This window comes from Miniopterus natalensis, chromosome 16, assembly GCF_054644295.1.
Source record: "Miniopterus natalensis isolate mMinNat1 chromosome 16, mMinNat1.hap1, whole genome shotgun sequence".
NCBI lineage: Eukaryota > Metazoa > Chordata > Mammalia > Chiroptera > Miniopteridae > Miniopterus > Miniopterus natalensis.
This window is the reverse complement of record NC_142096.1, coordinates 7,173,554-7,189,111: the sequence shown is the minus strand read 5'-3', so window position 1 is coordinate 7,189,111 and position 15,558 is coordinate 7,173,554. Positions and strand designations below refer to the sequence as shown.

The window sequence follows — 15,558 nt, the reverse complement described above, 5'->3', positions numbered from 1 at the left end:
GTAGAGAGATACAGACCGTCACTCATTTCTGACTGGACTAGAATGCAAGTAATGGGAACATTTTACTACAATAGTAAATTTAGCATAACAGGAAATTAAAAGGCAGTCTGTATGTACCAAAGTAAGAAGTGGAGGGAGTGCTTAAATCTATGCCTTTAAATCCCAGTCCTTGATGTAAAAACTAGCCAAGTTTGTACTGCTTTCTGAATAGTATTACCAAAAATGCCAACTTTAGTGTGGTAGGCCTTTTCTTAGGTGTTAGGGAGAGTTGTTGAATGCGTACGTTGTAACTATATATATGTGAATGTGTAAATTGTGACTCTATATGTATTTATACCAACCTACTTTGAACAAGAATCTGAAGTGACTCATTTAAGGGGAAAAGTGCAGTTATAGTGGTAACAAAGACTGTTCAAAGTAAAATGCAAGGATAAGAGCAGAATAATAAATGTCGAAGGGAGAGGAAGGGGGACAATTACACAGAAACCACGTAAGTAAATCTGCTGGAGCAGAACACGAAAACTGTGCCCCGTCCCAGACAAACCCTTCATTAAAGGGCCACGCTTCGCAGTCTTAGCAGTTAGAGCTCGGTGAGAGTCGTGCGGTAGGTGCTGAAGAGACAGCTGATTGAGCACCCAGTACTGTTAACTTAGTCACATCCCTACTGTCCTGGATCTGTTTAGATAGTCTAGGGGAGCTAAGGACATCTGATCCCACCAGCCTTTTGAATTACAGAGTTGTGTGTAATATATTCCCAGTTTCTTCGAGTGGCGTTGAGAGGAAACAGCTCCATGACGTTTAGTTCCTTACTTAAGCCATTTGGAGCAGCCTCCTTGTTGGAGCCAATTGATCAAACTCCGTCATATTGCTTCTCCTGCAGGGCTCCAGATGTGGAAGCTGGGGGAGAGGCCTTTGTTGTTGTTTTTAACTGACTGGAACGTTTCCAGGAAGATCTGCTAGAAGTTAGCTAGGTGTGTCACAAATGTAATTTAATAATGAAATAAGAGGAAACAGCCATAAAAAGGAGAAGGCGGCAGGCAGGAGGGTCATGTGGAAAAGTAGGCCAAGAGAACTGCAGTGTGGAGAAGCCCCGCTCACCACATTGCCGTGTGACCCGGAGTTGTGTTCCGCCCGTTTCAGCTGTGATACATAATACGTTCTTGGAGCTGGTACTTAATGGGAAAACTAGTGTTTGCTAATAGTAGGAAAATTAAAATAAAAAAGATGAAAGCCAAGTTTTCTGGGGAGAAATTTAGAACTGGAAAGACCAACCTTTTCAAAATATAAATTACTAAACGTAGGTGATGTTGGCAGGAGTGCATATTGCCGGGCTGAGTGACCACGAGCTAATTTCCATCATATTTTTAAATTTTCCTCTTCCTTTGGGGATGAGTTTCTAATTTGATTGATGACCCGTTTATTAGTCAGACAGTTGCAGATTTACTAATTAGATTCAACCTCTAATGATTTGATTTTTGTTAAATAGAGCCAAACTACTGATCTTTTTGGAAACAGTGCATATTCAGTTTTCCAGTTGGGTTGAAGCAGGCCCCCAACCTGTTCAGAAGCAGCTGCTAAAACAATGAAAGCATTGTTTTCTATGACATTGTGAAATGAGGGAGCTAAAGTACTGTTCCTTTGTGTGTATTTGATGGTTTTGAATTTTTCTACCTACAAATACAAAGCAGGCAAGGAGCAGTAGGTGATTTTTCCATCGTCTTCCCTTGGTTGGTGGTTGTGCCTTCTGTCCACATTTGTCCATGGTGGCTTTTCAGGGCCTTCAGGGTTCATTTGGCTCACTCAGGGCTTAACATCCTGGGGAATGTTGGCCCACCCTTGAAGGGTACTGGGAAGTCAGTTCCCAGAGGGCCTTGTGCACCATGGTTTTGCCACAGGGGTGGTTTGTTCAGATTGCGCTGCTCTGGCACGGCCATTTACTTGAAGAAGTTGGAATTTAGATTCCTATGTTCATTTAGTTACCAGTGTTTCCCACTGTGTGCCATGTGCCAGGCTGGCCTCTGGGAGTGTAGAAGTGAGTACAGTGTGGCCCTCCCACAGGATACTCCATGGGGAAGACAAACATTCACATACCGTGGGGGCTATTCAGTGTGATCCGTGGCAGGCCTACGGTGAGAGCACAGTGCCTAGGGGCTCAGAGTGTAGAACGACCAACAGCACCTGAGAGATTTGGCAAAGACTTGCAGGGAAGATGACGTTTAGGCAGCATTTTTAAGGTTAAGTGGGCATTGACCAAGATGCAAAGGCATTCCAGACGTATCAGGCATGGGCCAGAGTCACGGAAGGTCACCTCGTGCGTGAGGAACAGGGAGAAGCAGAGTTGCTGCTGGGGGGGAGCAAGGCGCAGCAGGACTGCCGAGCGCCCTACACAGCTTGCTGAGGAGTGGAGGTGCTTTGCGCTCTCCAGGATGCCAGTGGAGTTCTTAGAGAATGACACAGTGAGCTTGCTGGGGTTTTGTTTTTAAAGTGATGAACGTTACTGGCATTGAGGGAGAGCAGTAGGAATGGGAAAAATCTAGAGTCAGTTAAGAGACTGATAGAATTGTTGAAGAAAGGAATTGTGAAGCCCTCAACCAAAGCAGTGACAGTGGGGACAGAGGAAGGGAAGAACTTGAGAGGAGCCTGCGACAAGTGCGCCACTGGTTCACTGGTCACTAGGTTATTGAGAGGAAAAGAAGAGTTGAGGGCGCCCAGAGTGGGTTGTGGATGTCATTCGTTTTGATTGGGGACTGCAGGAGACATGCAGCTCTGGAGGAGCTGATGCATTTGGTGTGACAACTTGACAGTATTTTAAGGCATCAGGTAGAGAGCTCTTGCAGGTTAGCCTGGAGACAGGAGCCTTTCATGTTTAAAAGCATGGTGCCCTAGGATGCAGTCACCCAGGTGGAGGGTGGGACATAATTTGAATAAAGAGACAGGGACAGGCTCTGGGGTAGGGGGTGTAGGAAGGAGATGGAGAAAAGTCAGGAAAATTGGGAGGAAGACTAACAGAGAGTGGTACCTATAAATAAGGGGGAGAGGCAGCTCTAGAACTGATGGGGACCAGGGTCGCATGGATCAAAGAGAAGTAAGTTGAAGGGAAGGAGGGTTGATGAAACGCATGGGGCAGTGACACAGCTGTGGTAAGAGCAGTTGTGGCTGTTAAGGAAAGCTGGTAAGGTGATAATTCACTTACTGTGAGTAGGATTGAAGGAGAGGTTGGCTTGGATGGTTGTTGGGATTAAAAGAGTTGTATCCAGTGTGTGTGTGCTATCTTTAAATGGAGAAGGACACTGCTTTCTCTGGGATGGGGTGTTTTTCATTAAATAAGACTAGAAGTGGGAATATTCAGGAGGCTTGTGCTTTCTGGGTGAGTAGGAGATGAAGTCAGGGGAGCTGAGTAATGATGGTTGAATGGATTGATCACTTACTTGTGCTGGGCTCTGTGCTGTGTACTTTATGTGTTACTTTATTTGGTTTTTACCATTCCCATCTCCATATGTGTTGTCATACTCATTTTCGAGTGGAAGAAATGGGTTCAGAAAAATTACGTGAGTTACCTGAAGTCACATATTTAGTAAGAGTTGGGTCCAGATTTTGGACTCCTTTGATCTGATTCTATCCTTCTTTGAATCAAGGGGGTTGAGAAGGAAGTGTGAGGGGAAATGTTAACCCTAGTACATTGCTGGCGCTATGGAAAACAGTGTGGAGTTGCCTCAAAAACTTAAAACTGGAACTGCCATTTGACCCAGTGATCCCACTTCTATGAATATATCCTAAACTCTAATTCATAATCTGTTATTATTACATTTAAAATCTCAGCAGAATTCATGGGCTTTAGCTGAGCACTGTAAGCCATCTGACCAAATAAGATTGGAATTTGACAGAAAGCCATAAAGACACCATTAGTTTAGCATACCCTGGAGCCAGAATTCCAAAGAGAGAGGTGTATAGACCAGTAGCAAAACGTACAAGCTGAAATCTGTTATTGGCAAGTTTTGCAGTGAGATTTCTGGGTAGCTTCATGACTGTGATCATATCGGTCTTATGTTTAAAAAATTATCATTGATATTGTTTATTTACACTTATTGTCCAAGCTTTTTATAATTTAATTGCATTCCAACTCATTGCATGTGCATTGCCTTAGAACTAAACAAACTTCTACCTTAAAAAACCAACATAGACATTTGTTTTAGCGGCTTGGAGGGTCCTGCAGAGAGGCACCTTTTCACACTCAGCATTCCCTGCTTTGCCTGCTGTGTGCACTTTTCTGAGAACTGGGGATACAGTGGCAAAAGTACAAAGCTCATTATATTCCAGCGAGGTCGACTGTAAATGAGTTAAAGTAATATGTTGTTGTGAAATGCTAGGAAGCAGAGTAAGGAGATTAATATATGAGTGGTGGTTTTATAGGTAGTGTGGTAAGAGCAGGTCTCATTTGAGCAGACTTGATTGAGGAGAGGGAGGGAGTCACGCAAGAAATAAGACAAGAGAACAGGGACATGGTGGGATCCTGGTGGACATGGCCCAGGAGCGGGAAGAAAGCCAGTGTGACTGGAGGGAGGGACCTGGGCCTGTTCTGGAGGGCCTTGCAGGCCGTGCTGAGGACTTGCGTAGCTGTGGTTTATGTGTTCATGTAATGAACCCAGGTCTTATGTAGTGATTGGATTCAAGCCATTAGGTTTGGCAACTGTTACATTTATACCATTGTATCATTTTTACTTTATAGGATGGGACAAAATTCATCTGTATTGGGGCTCTCTATTCTGAGCTTTTGGCTGTTAGCAGTAAAGGAGAACTTTATCAGTGGAAGTGGAGTGAGTCTGAGCCTTACAGAAATGCACAGGTATTTGGTTATGTTAAATCTCTCACTGAATAGTTCTACATACCAACGTACAAAATGCTGATCGCTTTTCTTATGCTTTAAAAGAATCCTTCATTACATCATCCACGAGCAACATTTTTGGGGCTAACCAATGAAAAGATAGTCCTGCTGTCTGCAAATAGCATAAGAGCAACGGTAGCTACAGAAAACAACAAGGTAGGAAACACTTTGCACTGAGCTTAAGTTCTTGATTCTCTGCTCATTTGCTGTCTTTCTAACTAGATCCACACGTACAAAGTGTCTCGGCTTTAGAGTAACCCAGCGTATAACCTTTCTGTTGCTTGTTTATCTCTGTATTATAACCCACCTCTAGAGGTATCTTCCTACTTTAAGGGAAGGAAACAGTATTCAGGGTAAGTGCTGACAGAGAGATGTGAAAAGCATTGTAACTTGAGATTGCATCATAGATGGAGAAGGTATGAATATTACACCTCACATCATCAGTTTGGCTTTAAAGGAGTCATTAAATTCTTTTAAAAATTGTTGGAGCAAATGTTTACTTTTGATGAATGCCTTACCTGGCTTTAGACATTCATTTCAGTAACTGCTATTGTGATTTATTTCTGTAAAGAAAGTATTTTACTTTCTAGTCTTACTAAGAACCTTTTCTGAATTACTTTATTTTTGTAGCATTTAGCTGAAAATATTTTAGAATTCCAGTCCATAGAGTATTACATTTTGATGACAGTTCTTTTGAAAATATTGTTTTTGTTTAAAACTTTAATTTTGTTCCTTAGGTTGCTACCTGGGTGGATGAAACGTTAAGTTCTGTGGCTTCTAAATTAGAACACACTGCACAGACTTATTCAGAACTTCAAGGTGAACGGATAGTTTCTTTACATTGCTGTGCCCTTTACACCTGCGCCCAGCTAGAAAACAGTTTATATTGGTGGTGAGTATCAGGGAGGAGGCTCAGGGAATGCTTTATGTGCATCAGTAGGTGCTTTGAGTAGTGAAGTACCAGTATGAGAAGATGAGCAAGAGATGACTCTTCAGAGAGGGAAGTTTCACTTTGCAGCAAAGTGACATTAAAAATACCTTAAAAGAGAAGTTTACAGAAACAATACATACTTAGTGACTATAATTATGAAATTTTATAGGAATACAAAGTAGAAACAAAAGTCACCTATAATCCTACACCCCAAAGATACAACTACTATTAATATTTGGTGGTATTTTAGTCTTTCCTTCCTATACATAAGTGTGTACTTTGCTTTTATATAATTGAAAACACAGGTTATAGGGTACTTTTTCATTCAACAGTGTTACCTAAAATGTAATTTTAAGGGTTAAGTATAGTCTATGCCTTAGGTATTCTATTAAAAAAGAACTTTAAGTGTATTCTCAGTTGTGTTTTAAGGCATCAGTAAATTTGCATTGGCAGAAATAATATATAGGGAAATCTAATGAAATATAATTATTTGGAATAAAATACCAACTGATGAATTTTCTGTAAGTTTTAATCCTAAAAGTTTAATAAAAATGGACCCAGCTATTATTAAACCTTTGATCAAGTTATAATTAAGAATAAGTTGAACATGTTAATATTCTGAAGCAAAAATATTGGAGAAGGAATATATTTCAGAAGTGCCTAAGTAATAAGTATAATTTCATATTTGTTTGATGGTTTTTTTTGCTGCTTATTTGACCAAGTTATGCCTTTTCTTTTCAGGGGTGTAGTCCCTTTTAGTCAAAGGAAAAAAATGTTAGAGAAAGCTAGAGCAAAAAATAAAAAGCCCAAGTCTAGTGCTGGTATTTCTTCAATGCCGAACATCACTGTTGGTACCCAGGTAAGTGATGAGAATTAATCCTGTTCTAAGGGACATTGTTTCTCTTTCTTCTCCGGTAAGTCCCCTCTAAGCAGTTTTACAAATGAACATCATTTAAAGGACCAGGTTCCAGCGGCATGAATGTGGCATGTCACTTTTTTCAGTAGTCGAGTAACATTTAGAGTCTGCCCCAATGTCAGGAGGTTTCCCTGTGGGGCAGGGTTCCCAGACTTGTCTGGTTGTAAGCATTTGGTACTTACGTGCTGAGTCTGGAGCCTCTTACCTGAAACGTTCCTTCAGTTTGTCTGGTGGTAGGGCCCAGGCACCATTGTGTTTAACATACATTCCAGATGATTCTTAATGACCAAGCTCTTTACAACATACTGCTCTCTGGGGACGTTATCAGCATGAGACTGGAGGCTTCTTCACATTACCCATGTTTCCACCAGTTTCTGGTTTTTGACTCAGATGGTTTAGGCTCCTACAGGTATCTGTGGAAGGTGATTTTCCTAGTTCCCCAGCTGGCTTCTCAGTTCTTTCCAGGAGTCTGCAGAGTCCATCTTTCTCCAATTACATAGCTGTGTGAGGCTGAATTGTCTTCACGTTCTTGACTCAAAGTAACATCACAGCAGATTGGATGCAGAATCAGACATGGGAATCCAGCTGACTTCTATTAAATCTGACATTAAGAGATTTGTAAAAATGCAAACAGTGCCACTTTTCTCGCTGATTCTTTGAAAATGTATTGTTCATAAAAATTGTTCATATTAATGTGGGGTTTATGACTGTTAAATATATATTTTAAAATTTCTCAGTTTTAACTAATAATATATTACAAACCAGCTATATATGACCCACATGGACAGGAGGTTGTTAGGTTCTCAGTAATGTTTAATAGGGGAGTTTGAGGGCTATTGTAACATGTCTGGTTCATGAGACTCTCAGAGAAGTTTGTGTTCAGGGTAAACTTGATGTTCATATTCATTCTAGCAAGTGCTGCCATGAATGTTTAAGGACTTTATAATCCCTGACACTTAAACAAAGGGCGGGTTTTATTACATAATGTGGAGCTAAGTTCCTCATCTGGCACTTTCATTCATATTACTTTGTTCGTGGTATTATATTCTCTGTCTTAAAAAGTTGTCACTATTTTAGCTGTTACTTTTGTCCAGAACCCAGCTGAAATGGAGCTGTTCTTTGTGGCTTTTTTTTTTTGCCTTACTCATGGTTGTCTTGTTCTGATCCTCTCTTGGTCTTCCAGCTAGGAAGTTTTCAGCAATTACCCGCTATTTTGAATATGTCATTCGCTTTAGGCACCTCCCTCTCCTTGGGGCTCCCCTTTTCCTAGTTAGTTCAGAGACTGATTTCAGGCATTTTCAAAGTTCCTTGTTCACGGACTCACATACGTAGGGTATCCCTTATAGGGTGGCATTGCTGTAGACAGGGAGAGCTGAACAAGTACTTTAAAGATGTGCTGAAGAGAAGCTAATAAAATAGCTTGGCACTAAATTGCCAAAAGATAGCAACATATTAAAATATTTGGTGTGGAAGTAAGTTTTTGTATTGAAGTTGTAGAAAACTGGAGGGTTAAGACAGCCACAGGACAAGGAGAGAGAATTGTTACCATCAGAGAGAATTACTGATCATTTAGAGTTTTCAGCTACACATGTATTCATGCCAGAGCTGTTGAGAGAAATGTACAGGCATACCACCTTTTATCGTGCTTTGCAGATACTGTGTTTTTTTACAAATTGAAGGTTTGTGGCAACTCTGCATCAAGAAGTCAGCACCATTTTCCAACAGGCTCAGATGATGGTTGGCATTTTAGGAATAAAGTATTTTAAAATTAAGGTATATTCTTTGTTTTTTTAAGACATAATGCTATTGCACACCTAATAGACTACAATATATAGTGTAAGCAACTTTTATATGCGCTGGGAAACCAAAAAAATTTGTGAGACTTGCTTTATTGCAATACTGCTGTTTTTGCGGCAGTGTGGGACAGAACCCATGATACCTCTGAGGTATGCTTGTATTTTCATTGTATGTCTTGTTATAAGCTTGACCCTGGATACACACCTCCTGGTCTTTAAGGTGCATTTATTTTTGTTAGAATGCATGTGTCCTGCCACATTTCTCTCTCAGTTACAGCCACCTTTCTTACTGCTCCTCTTTCAGCCTTTGAGCTTTCCACCAGTCTTTTCTGAAAATTTGTGGATGAAACTTCCCTTTAAGTCACAACAAAGCAGGACATACCTTTTTCAAGAAGTTAACTATTAAGAACTATTTATTAGCCTGGCCGGTGTGGCTCGGTGGTTGAGCATCAACCTAGGATCCAGGAGATCAAGGTTCGATTCCCGGTCGGGGCACATGCCCGGGTTGCCGGCTTGATCCCCAGCAGGGGGTGTGCAGGAGGCAGCCGATCAGTGACTCTCTCATCGTTGATGTTTCTGTTTCTCTCCCCCTCCCTTCCTCTCTCTAAAATCAATAAAGATTTATTAAAAAAAGAAAAGAAAAAGGAACTGTTCATTAGAGGTTACAGAAGTACCTTAGTGAGATGCAACTATTCTTTGAGGGAACTGAGACTCTGCTAGTATTTTCAGTTCTCATACTTATCAAATGTACACCTTCTTCTGTGTTACTTTAAGTATAAATCACCAAAAACCAGGATCTTCATATATGCCACTGTGATGTACATCATAATCACTAGTTATTGGACAACTAAACAATGTCAGTGAGATTGGGCTACTAGAGAATCAAGAGATTTCCAGAAATAATGTTCATGTCATTTTTGGAGCTATCATTAGTGCGTGTGCCAGTGCCACCTTGCAGGTTATTGGTTTCAGGGTGTTCCCTGGCAGTCACAGTGTATAGCTTGTTCACTCCTGAACTCAACTAGATGCTACATTGTCTGTATACTCATTTAATTAAAAGAAAAGTTACATTATCTAGGGAAGCTTCTGGCCTGTAGAAAACAACAGCCTTTGGTGGGAAACAAACATCAATAGATAGGAGGTGCTAGAGCCTATGTAGGGTCATGAATTAAGAAAATTCAAATTATAAGAAACAGACCAAAATGTGCAGTTGTTTTGTTCACACTTCACTTTTTAAGTTACCTTGTTTGTGTTTTCTTTGCTATTTCTATTGTTTCCTTATAGCAGAATGTCAGAATATTTGCTGCCTGAAATTTTAATTTTTAGCAAATGTGCTAAAATTATTCCTGCTCCTTATTTTGGGAGCACATTTTTTTAATGGAGACCTTTAAGCCTGTGTTTCATCACCCTCTTGGTTGTGTAAGATTGCATTTGGCAAACTGGGGAAGCAATATACTTTTATATATTGTATTTTTATACATGTTTGAAATAACACTTCTAGTTTGTCATCTCCATGGTGACTTTTCTTTTGTTTGCCAGGTGTGCTTGAGAAATAATCCTCTCTATCATGCTGGAGCAGTTGCCTTTTCAATCAGTGCTGGGATTCCTAAAGTGGGTGTCTTAATGGAGTCCGTTTGGAATATGAATGATAGCTGTAGATTTCAACTGAGATCTCCTGAGAGCTTGAAAAGCATGGACAAAGCTAGCAAAACTACCGAGGCTAAGTAAGTACTGTTCCCAACTAACCTTGAGTTCACATGGCTTCGTGGTCTGCGCTGTGCATGAAGGGGGTAAGCGAGGGAGACCTTAAGGTGTATCGTGACACAGAAAAGCGCTGGCACGGTGCGTTCTCTCAAGAGCCTCAGGAGTTTGGAGAGGAGTTGGAGAAATGTACCGTTTGCTGCTTGGTTAATATTTGTATATTGTAGTTGTTCTTGACGTTTAATTGCCAGAATGCCAGTGTGTGGTTCTCCTGTTCTTGTTGTGTTGGTTGAGTATGCCTTTTGCACGTGCTGTGCAGCAGTAACTGTGTTCAGCCTTTCTATGTCAGGTCAACTCCCCCCACCTTTTTTTGTTAATCCTCACCTGAGGATATGTTTTCCATTACTTTTTCAGAGAGAGTAGAAGGGAGGAAGGGAAAGGGAGAAGGAGGGAGAGAGAGAGAGGGAGGGAGAAACACTGATGTGAGAAAGCCTCATCGACTGGTAGCCTTCTGCACTCGCCCTGACGGGGGCTGGGGAGTGAACCTGAAACCCATGTACACGTTCTTTGGTCCGTGGACTTTAGCTCTAACCCCTGGCCAGGGCCCTCTTGCTCTTTAATTATCTTAGTTTCTAACTATCGTCTCGCCTGCATCTTGAGCATCGGAAGGATTTTGCAGTTCAAATATGCTGGGAAGGGAACTTCAGTCAAGGATTTGCAAACTTTTGGGTCTGAGGGATATGTGAACAGAAGTAGCCCACATTCTGGGCCTGACTTATGGTTTGGGAGCCAGGTACGCAGATCTTAACACGTGTACTGTTGGAAGCATCTGCTCACCTTTAAAAATATTTGTGTATTATGCCTCCCCTCCCCCCCCCCCGCAACCGATCAGTTTCTCTTTCACATTGATCTTCCCCCTCGCCCCTCTGTCTCGAAAATCAATAAAAACATATCCTTGTGTGAAGATTAAAACAAAAAAGAATCTTTAATAAGCCAAAGCTATTGTAATTTATGTCTCATTAAATATTGTTTTATTTTGTTTTAGTGTTTGGTCTTGTTGTTAAAAAGTGGTTTATAGATTTTCTCCCTAATTACATTGATTTTTTTTTTTTTTTTATCCTAAAAGTAAAAGTAACAAAACACATTTTTATTTTTTATCAAACTTTTTAAGAGAGTTTCAGATATTTTTGATGTGCATAAATAGTATAAATGAAATTACAATGGAATATGCTTTTAAAATTCTTTACATATGAAGTTTTTCAAGATCTTCCTTGAAATTCGCCATCTATATTAATAAATTTAGTGAAAGAACTAAGTGAAATTAAATGTTAAGAAGATAATCATTTTCATGTCTATCTACTCTGCAAGCCATTGAAGTGCATTTGCTTTAAAGGCATGTAGTGATTAGTCAGGATGGACTTGCTTCCACCACAAGGTATGTATGAGCAGTTCATGTGCTTGCACAGAGCTCTTGACTCTGCTGGTAGAAACAGTCCTGGTTTTCTGTGGACTGTTTTTCTAAACCCAAGTGAGATTCCTGGTGGGGGTAAGGAGATGTCCCTGTTTATAATATATACCAGGATGATCTGTATTTAACACATTCTGAATAACAGTGACTTTTCTGACTGAAAATCTACTTCTGCCCTTTAATGAATAAATATACTTGTTTTTACCATCTGCAGAATATTGTGTAGTTTCTATAGTTTTCTTCTTAAGTATAATTAATGAATAACCCAATGAAGAGGGGTAGTTTATTAATTCTGTAATTTCTCATTTTAGTTATAGCAGGTGATGGTTCATCACCAGATGGTTCAAGAATAAGTTTTGGTAAACCATTGTGAGTAGAGTTCCTTCTTTGAACTCCAAGAAATTAATGATCTAGTGGGTGTTTTTATTTATTTGCCTTTACCATTTTTTTCAGTCAAATTGCTGTGTCCACATCAGGGTTCACTGAAATGTGAAGCTTGCTTGCTGGAGGCTTGTGATAAAGCTACGATGATAAATGATGTAGCTTTCATTGTTACTCCTCGATAAGGCTTATCTGAAGCATTGTTCCAAGTTCTTGATAGCTTTATGTGGTATATTTTTCTTTCCTACTTTAAAATAGTACTAAAAATTTGAAGTAGGCACTGTGTACCTTCTTCAGTACCTTGAGTCCTAAAAATACACCAGTTTGTACAAGTTTTTAGTATTTTATTCCCTTATATAAGAATATACTTGAGTTTTAAAAAGTAAACCACTTGAGCAGTTCCTAGTACTTCTTTTCCCGATTGTAAGGAGAGTCTCCTTTCTGTCCTCAGGCCTGAAAGCAAGCAGGAGCCGGTGAAGACGGAAATGGGCCCGCCGCCGTCGCCCGCGTCCACGTGCAGCGACGCGTCGTCCATCGCCAGCAGCGCGTCCATGCCTTACAGTAAGTCGGCCCGCTGCTCGCCAGGCCTGTCCTCGCTCCAGGCGGCCCCTACCAGTTTTAATCTCTGTTTTTAGAAATTGTGTTTCTACTGGTTTGATTTTGTGTCCTTGCCACTTTATTTAAATGAAAAAATATTATTTACAGCATTGACTATTGCTGTCGTTTTTGAGCCTTGTGGTTTCTTGCGGCATGTAAAACGCATCGCAGTGACAGGTGGGAATAGCTACCCCCGGCTAGACCTCTGCGCCGCTTTGCTGAGGATGTCACTGTAAATTGCCTATGGCTCTGTCACAACTTTTGCTCAGATTGGGTAGCATTTTGCAGCTGAAATGGAAAGTTAGACTTTACCAGCTGTGTGACAGTTGTAAGGGCAGCCCAGCACGGCTTGCTTTTCCAGGAGCTGTGTAGACAGCCCTGACCTTGAGGGTCCAGAGTAGCTTTGCGTGTCTCCCTCGCAGGCGGCGGCGGCACTGTGGTTAGGCGAGCGGCAGGCCGGGCTGTTTCTCCCGAATTCCTCGGGAGGCCCTGCTTGCCACGCAGCAGTCCGTGCCGTTAGTTTAGGCGCCTCGGTGCGTAGCCCTTACCGTGACTGCCTGTCCATAGATCTAGATGAGCTCCGGGGTCTCCCGCGCGTTTTCTTTTCGGTACTTACGTTTTGTTGTTGCCTAAGAACGCCGCCGCTCCACGCCCGCCCCGAAGGAGGAGGAGAAGGTGAACGAGGAGCAGTGGTCGCTGCGGGAGGTCGTGTTCGTGGAGGACGTGAAGAATGTTCCCGTGGGCAAGGTGCGCTCGTGGCTTCTGGCAGTGGAGCTCTAGCAGCCGTGAGGGTGTTGGGGACCCAGGGGCATCTGGGTGGCGAGCTTTCAGCTCTTGTCTCAAAGCTGCTGTGTTTTCACCGTGAGCCCCAGCCCTTAATTGCATGCGGGTATCTCCTCTGCGGGACAGATGAGCAGGTGGTTATGATGCCTCTCCACGCACATTTATACTGTGTTGCTTCTTAAGAAAATGTTACTTTGGAGTAATTTTAGATGAAAAGAGAGAGATTACTTTCTGATAGAGTCCATTCTTTGGAACTATAAGACAGTCCTAATGGAGATCATCTTCCATGACATTTAAAAATCTTACTACTCTAAGTCACCTTCCATTTTCTCTCCCCTTCTTTCTGGAGAGCATCCTACCTTCTAGAAAACCTAGTAGTAGAGTGCCAACTGGAATGTCATTGTTTCCCCTTTCTCTCCACATCTACCTAAAACCAAAATGGATCTATACCTGTAGAACATCTGCTGAGTAACCGTTTTCCTGATTGCCTATTAATTTCTGAATTGTGATGGTCTTTCGCTTGTTCCTTAAGGAGCAAGTAGATACACCACCCTCTGCAGTTTACAAAGACCTTTTGCACACTCTAGTCTGTTTGATTCTTAAAATAGAACTGTAGCTTATGGGCAGGTATTTTCTTCTGAGAAGATCACACCGGCTCAAAATCACAAGCAGTAAATAGCAGAGGTGGGACTCGGGTGTTCTGGTTTCAAGTCCTGTGCTTGTCTTTCTGTGCATTATTGACTGTCTACCTGTGTTGTCCAATATGGCAGCCTCTGGCTGTATGTGTGGCTAATTAAATTTAGTAAAATTAAACAGCATTAAAGCCAGCTGCTCAGCCACATTAACTCTTAATTCATGTGCTTAGTAGCCACTAACGGCTGTCATATTGGACAGTGCAGGTCTAATAAAACATACCATCATGCAAAAGTTCTTCAGCACAGCAGGCTCTAAGCTAATACAGAAGAGTTTTGGGAGGACTTTGTGGGTTATACCTGATTTTTTTCGTGGATTGCTAAGCATCCCCAGAACTGTAGTCACTGGCTCTGCGGGAAAATAAGCCTTGAGTAATAGAACCAACAACAAAGCTTTGGTGAGTCTGTTCAGGTTAGTTTCATAACTTGGTGATTATTAAACATAAGGAATTAAATGTCTCAGTGTTAAATTAATTCAGTGAATATCATTTGCATATTCATTTCATTTAGATTATTAATATTGAGCACATTTACCTGTATTTCTAGGTGCTAAAAGTGGATGGTGCCTATGTTGCTGTAAAATTTCCAGGAACGTCCAGTAATACAAACTGTCAGAGCAGCTCGGGCTCCGATGCAGACCCTTCTTCTCTCCTGCAGGATTGTAGGTTACTGAGAATCGATGAACTGCAGGTAAGAGTAGAGGACTCACTCAGGGGTGAATATTGGGACTGATACCTTGAGGGTGTTACGGAATTTGAGAGCAGAACTTTTGTGTCATGCAGGTTGTCAAAACGGGTGGAACACCGAAAGTTCCTGACTGTTTCCAAAGGACTCCTAAAAAGCTTTGTATACCTGAAAAAACAGAAATATTAGCAGTGAATGTAGATTCCAAAGGTAAAGATTCCACAAGTTTTTCATCTGGCACACACTATATTGCCTTAACATTGTTCAGCAAATGAACAGAATGGTTTGAGGCATTTCACAGTTTTTAGTCCCTTTGTGTGATGTCACGGAATAAAACGTATCTGTTGGAATTGATTTACAAATGTGAACAGAGAAGTCAAAATTTGGTAGTGCTTATTGGAGATGACTAAAGATATGTAATAATTTGTTTACATTTATATGTTTCTGAAGGTGTGCATGCTGTTTTGAAGACTGGAAATTGGGTACGGTACTGTATCTTTGATCTTGCTACAGGAAAAGCAGAGCAGGAAAACAATTTCCCCACAAGCAGCATTGCTTTCCTTGGTCAGAATGAGAGGAATGTAGCCATTTTCACTGCTGGACAGGTACAGAGGCTTATGTTTGCTTTTGAAAGGTGACATGACAACATTGCCATTTATGTGATGCTTAGGGTCTGGCTCTAGTTTGCTTGTTATTAAATGATTGAAGAATTTAGATTTTTCAGCAC

The 15,558-nt window shown here is 41.2% G+C and overlaps 1 protein-coding gene across 2 annotated transcripts in view; it reads left to right on the top strand.

Annotated features, from left to right (window-relative positions):
- UBR5 (ubiquitin protein ligase E3 component n-recognin 5) overlaps nucleotides 1–15,558 on the top strand; it is a 104,393-nt gene that overhangs the window by 38,637 nt on the left and 50,198 nt on the right. For both annotated transcript variants that reach the window (XM_087825318.1, XM_087825319.1), the window contains exons 10-19: nucleotides 4,727–4,843; nucleotides 4,928–5,038; nucleotides 5,620–5,774; nucleotides 6,555–6,672; nucleotides 10,065–10,249; nucleotides 12,527–12,636; nucleotides 13,307–13,419; nucleotides 14,694–14,837; nucleotides 14,930–15,041; nucleotides 15,282–15,436. In XM_087825318.1, the coding sequence (XP_087681444.1) occupies nucleotides 4,727–4,843; nucleotides 4,928–5,038; nucleotides 5,620–5,774; nucleotides 6,555–6,672; nucleotides 10,065–10,249; nucleotides 12,527–12,636; nucleotides 13,307–13,419; nucleotides 14,694–14,837; nucleotides 14,930–15,041; nucleotides 15,282–15,436 (1,320 nt within the window). The remainder of the gene's footprint in view (nucleotides 1–4,726; nucleotides 4,844–4,927; nucleotides 5,039–5,619; nucleotides 5,775–6,554; nucleotides 6,673–10,064; nucleotides 10,250–12,526; nucleotides 12,637–13,306; nucleotides 13,420–14,693; nucleotides 14,838–14,929; nucleotides 15,042–15,281; nucleotides 15,437–15,558) is intronic.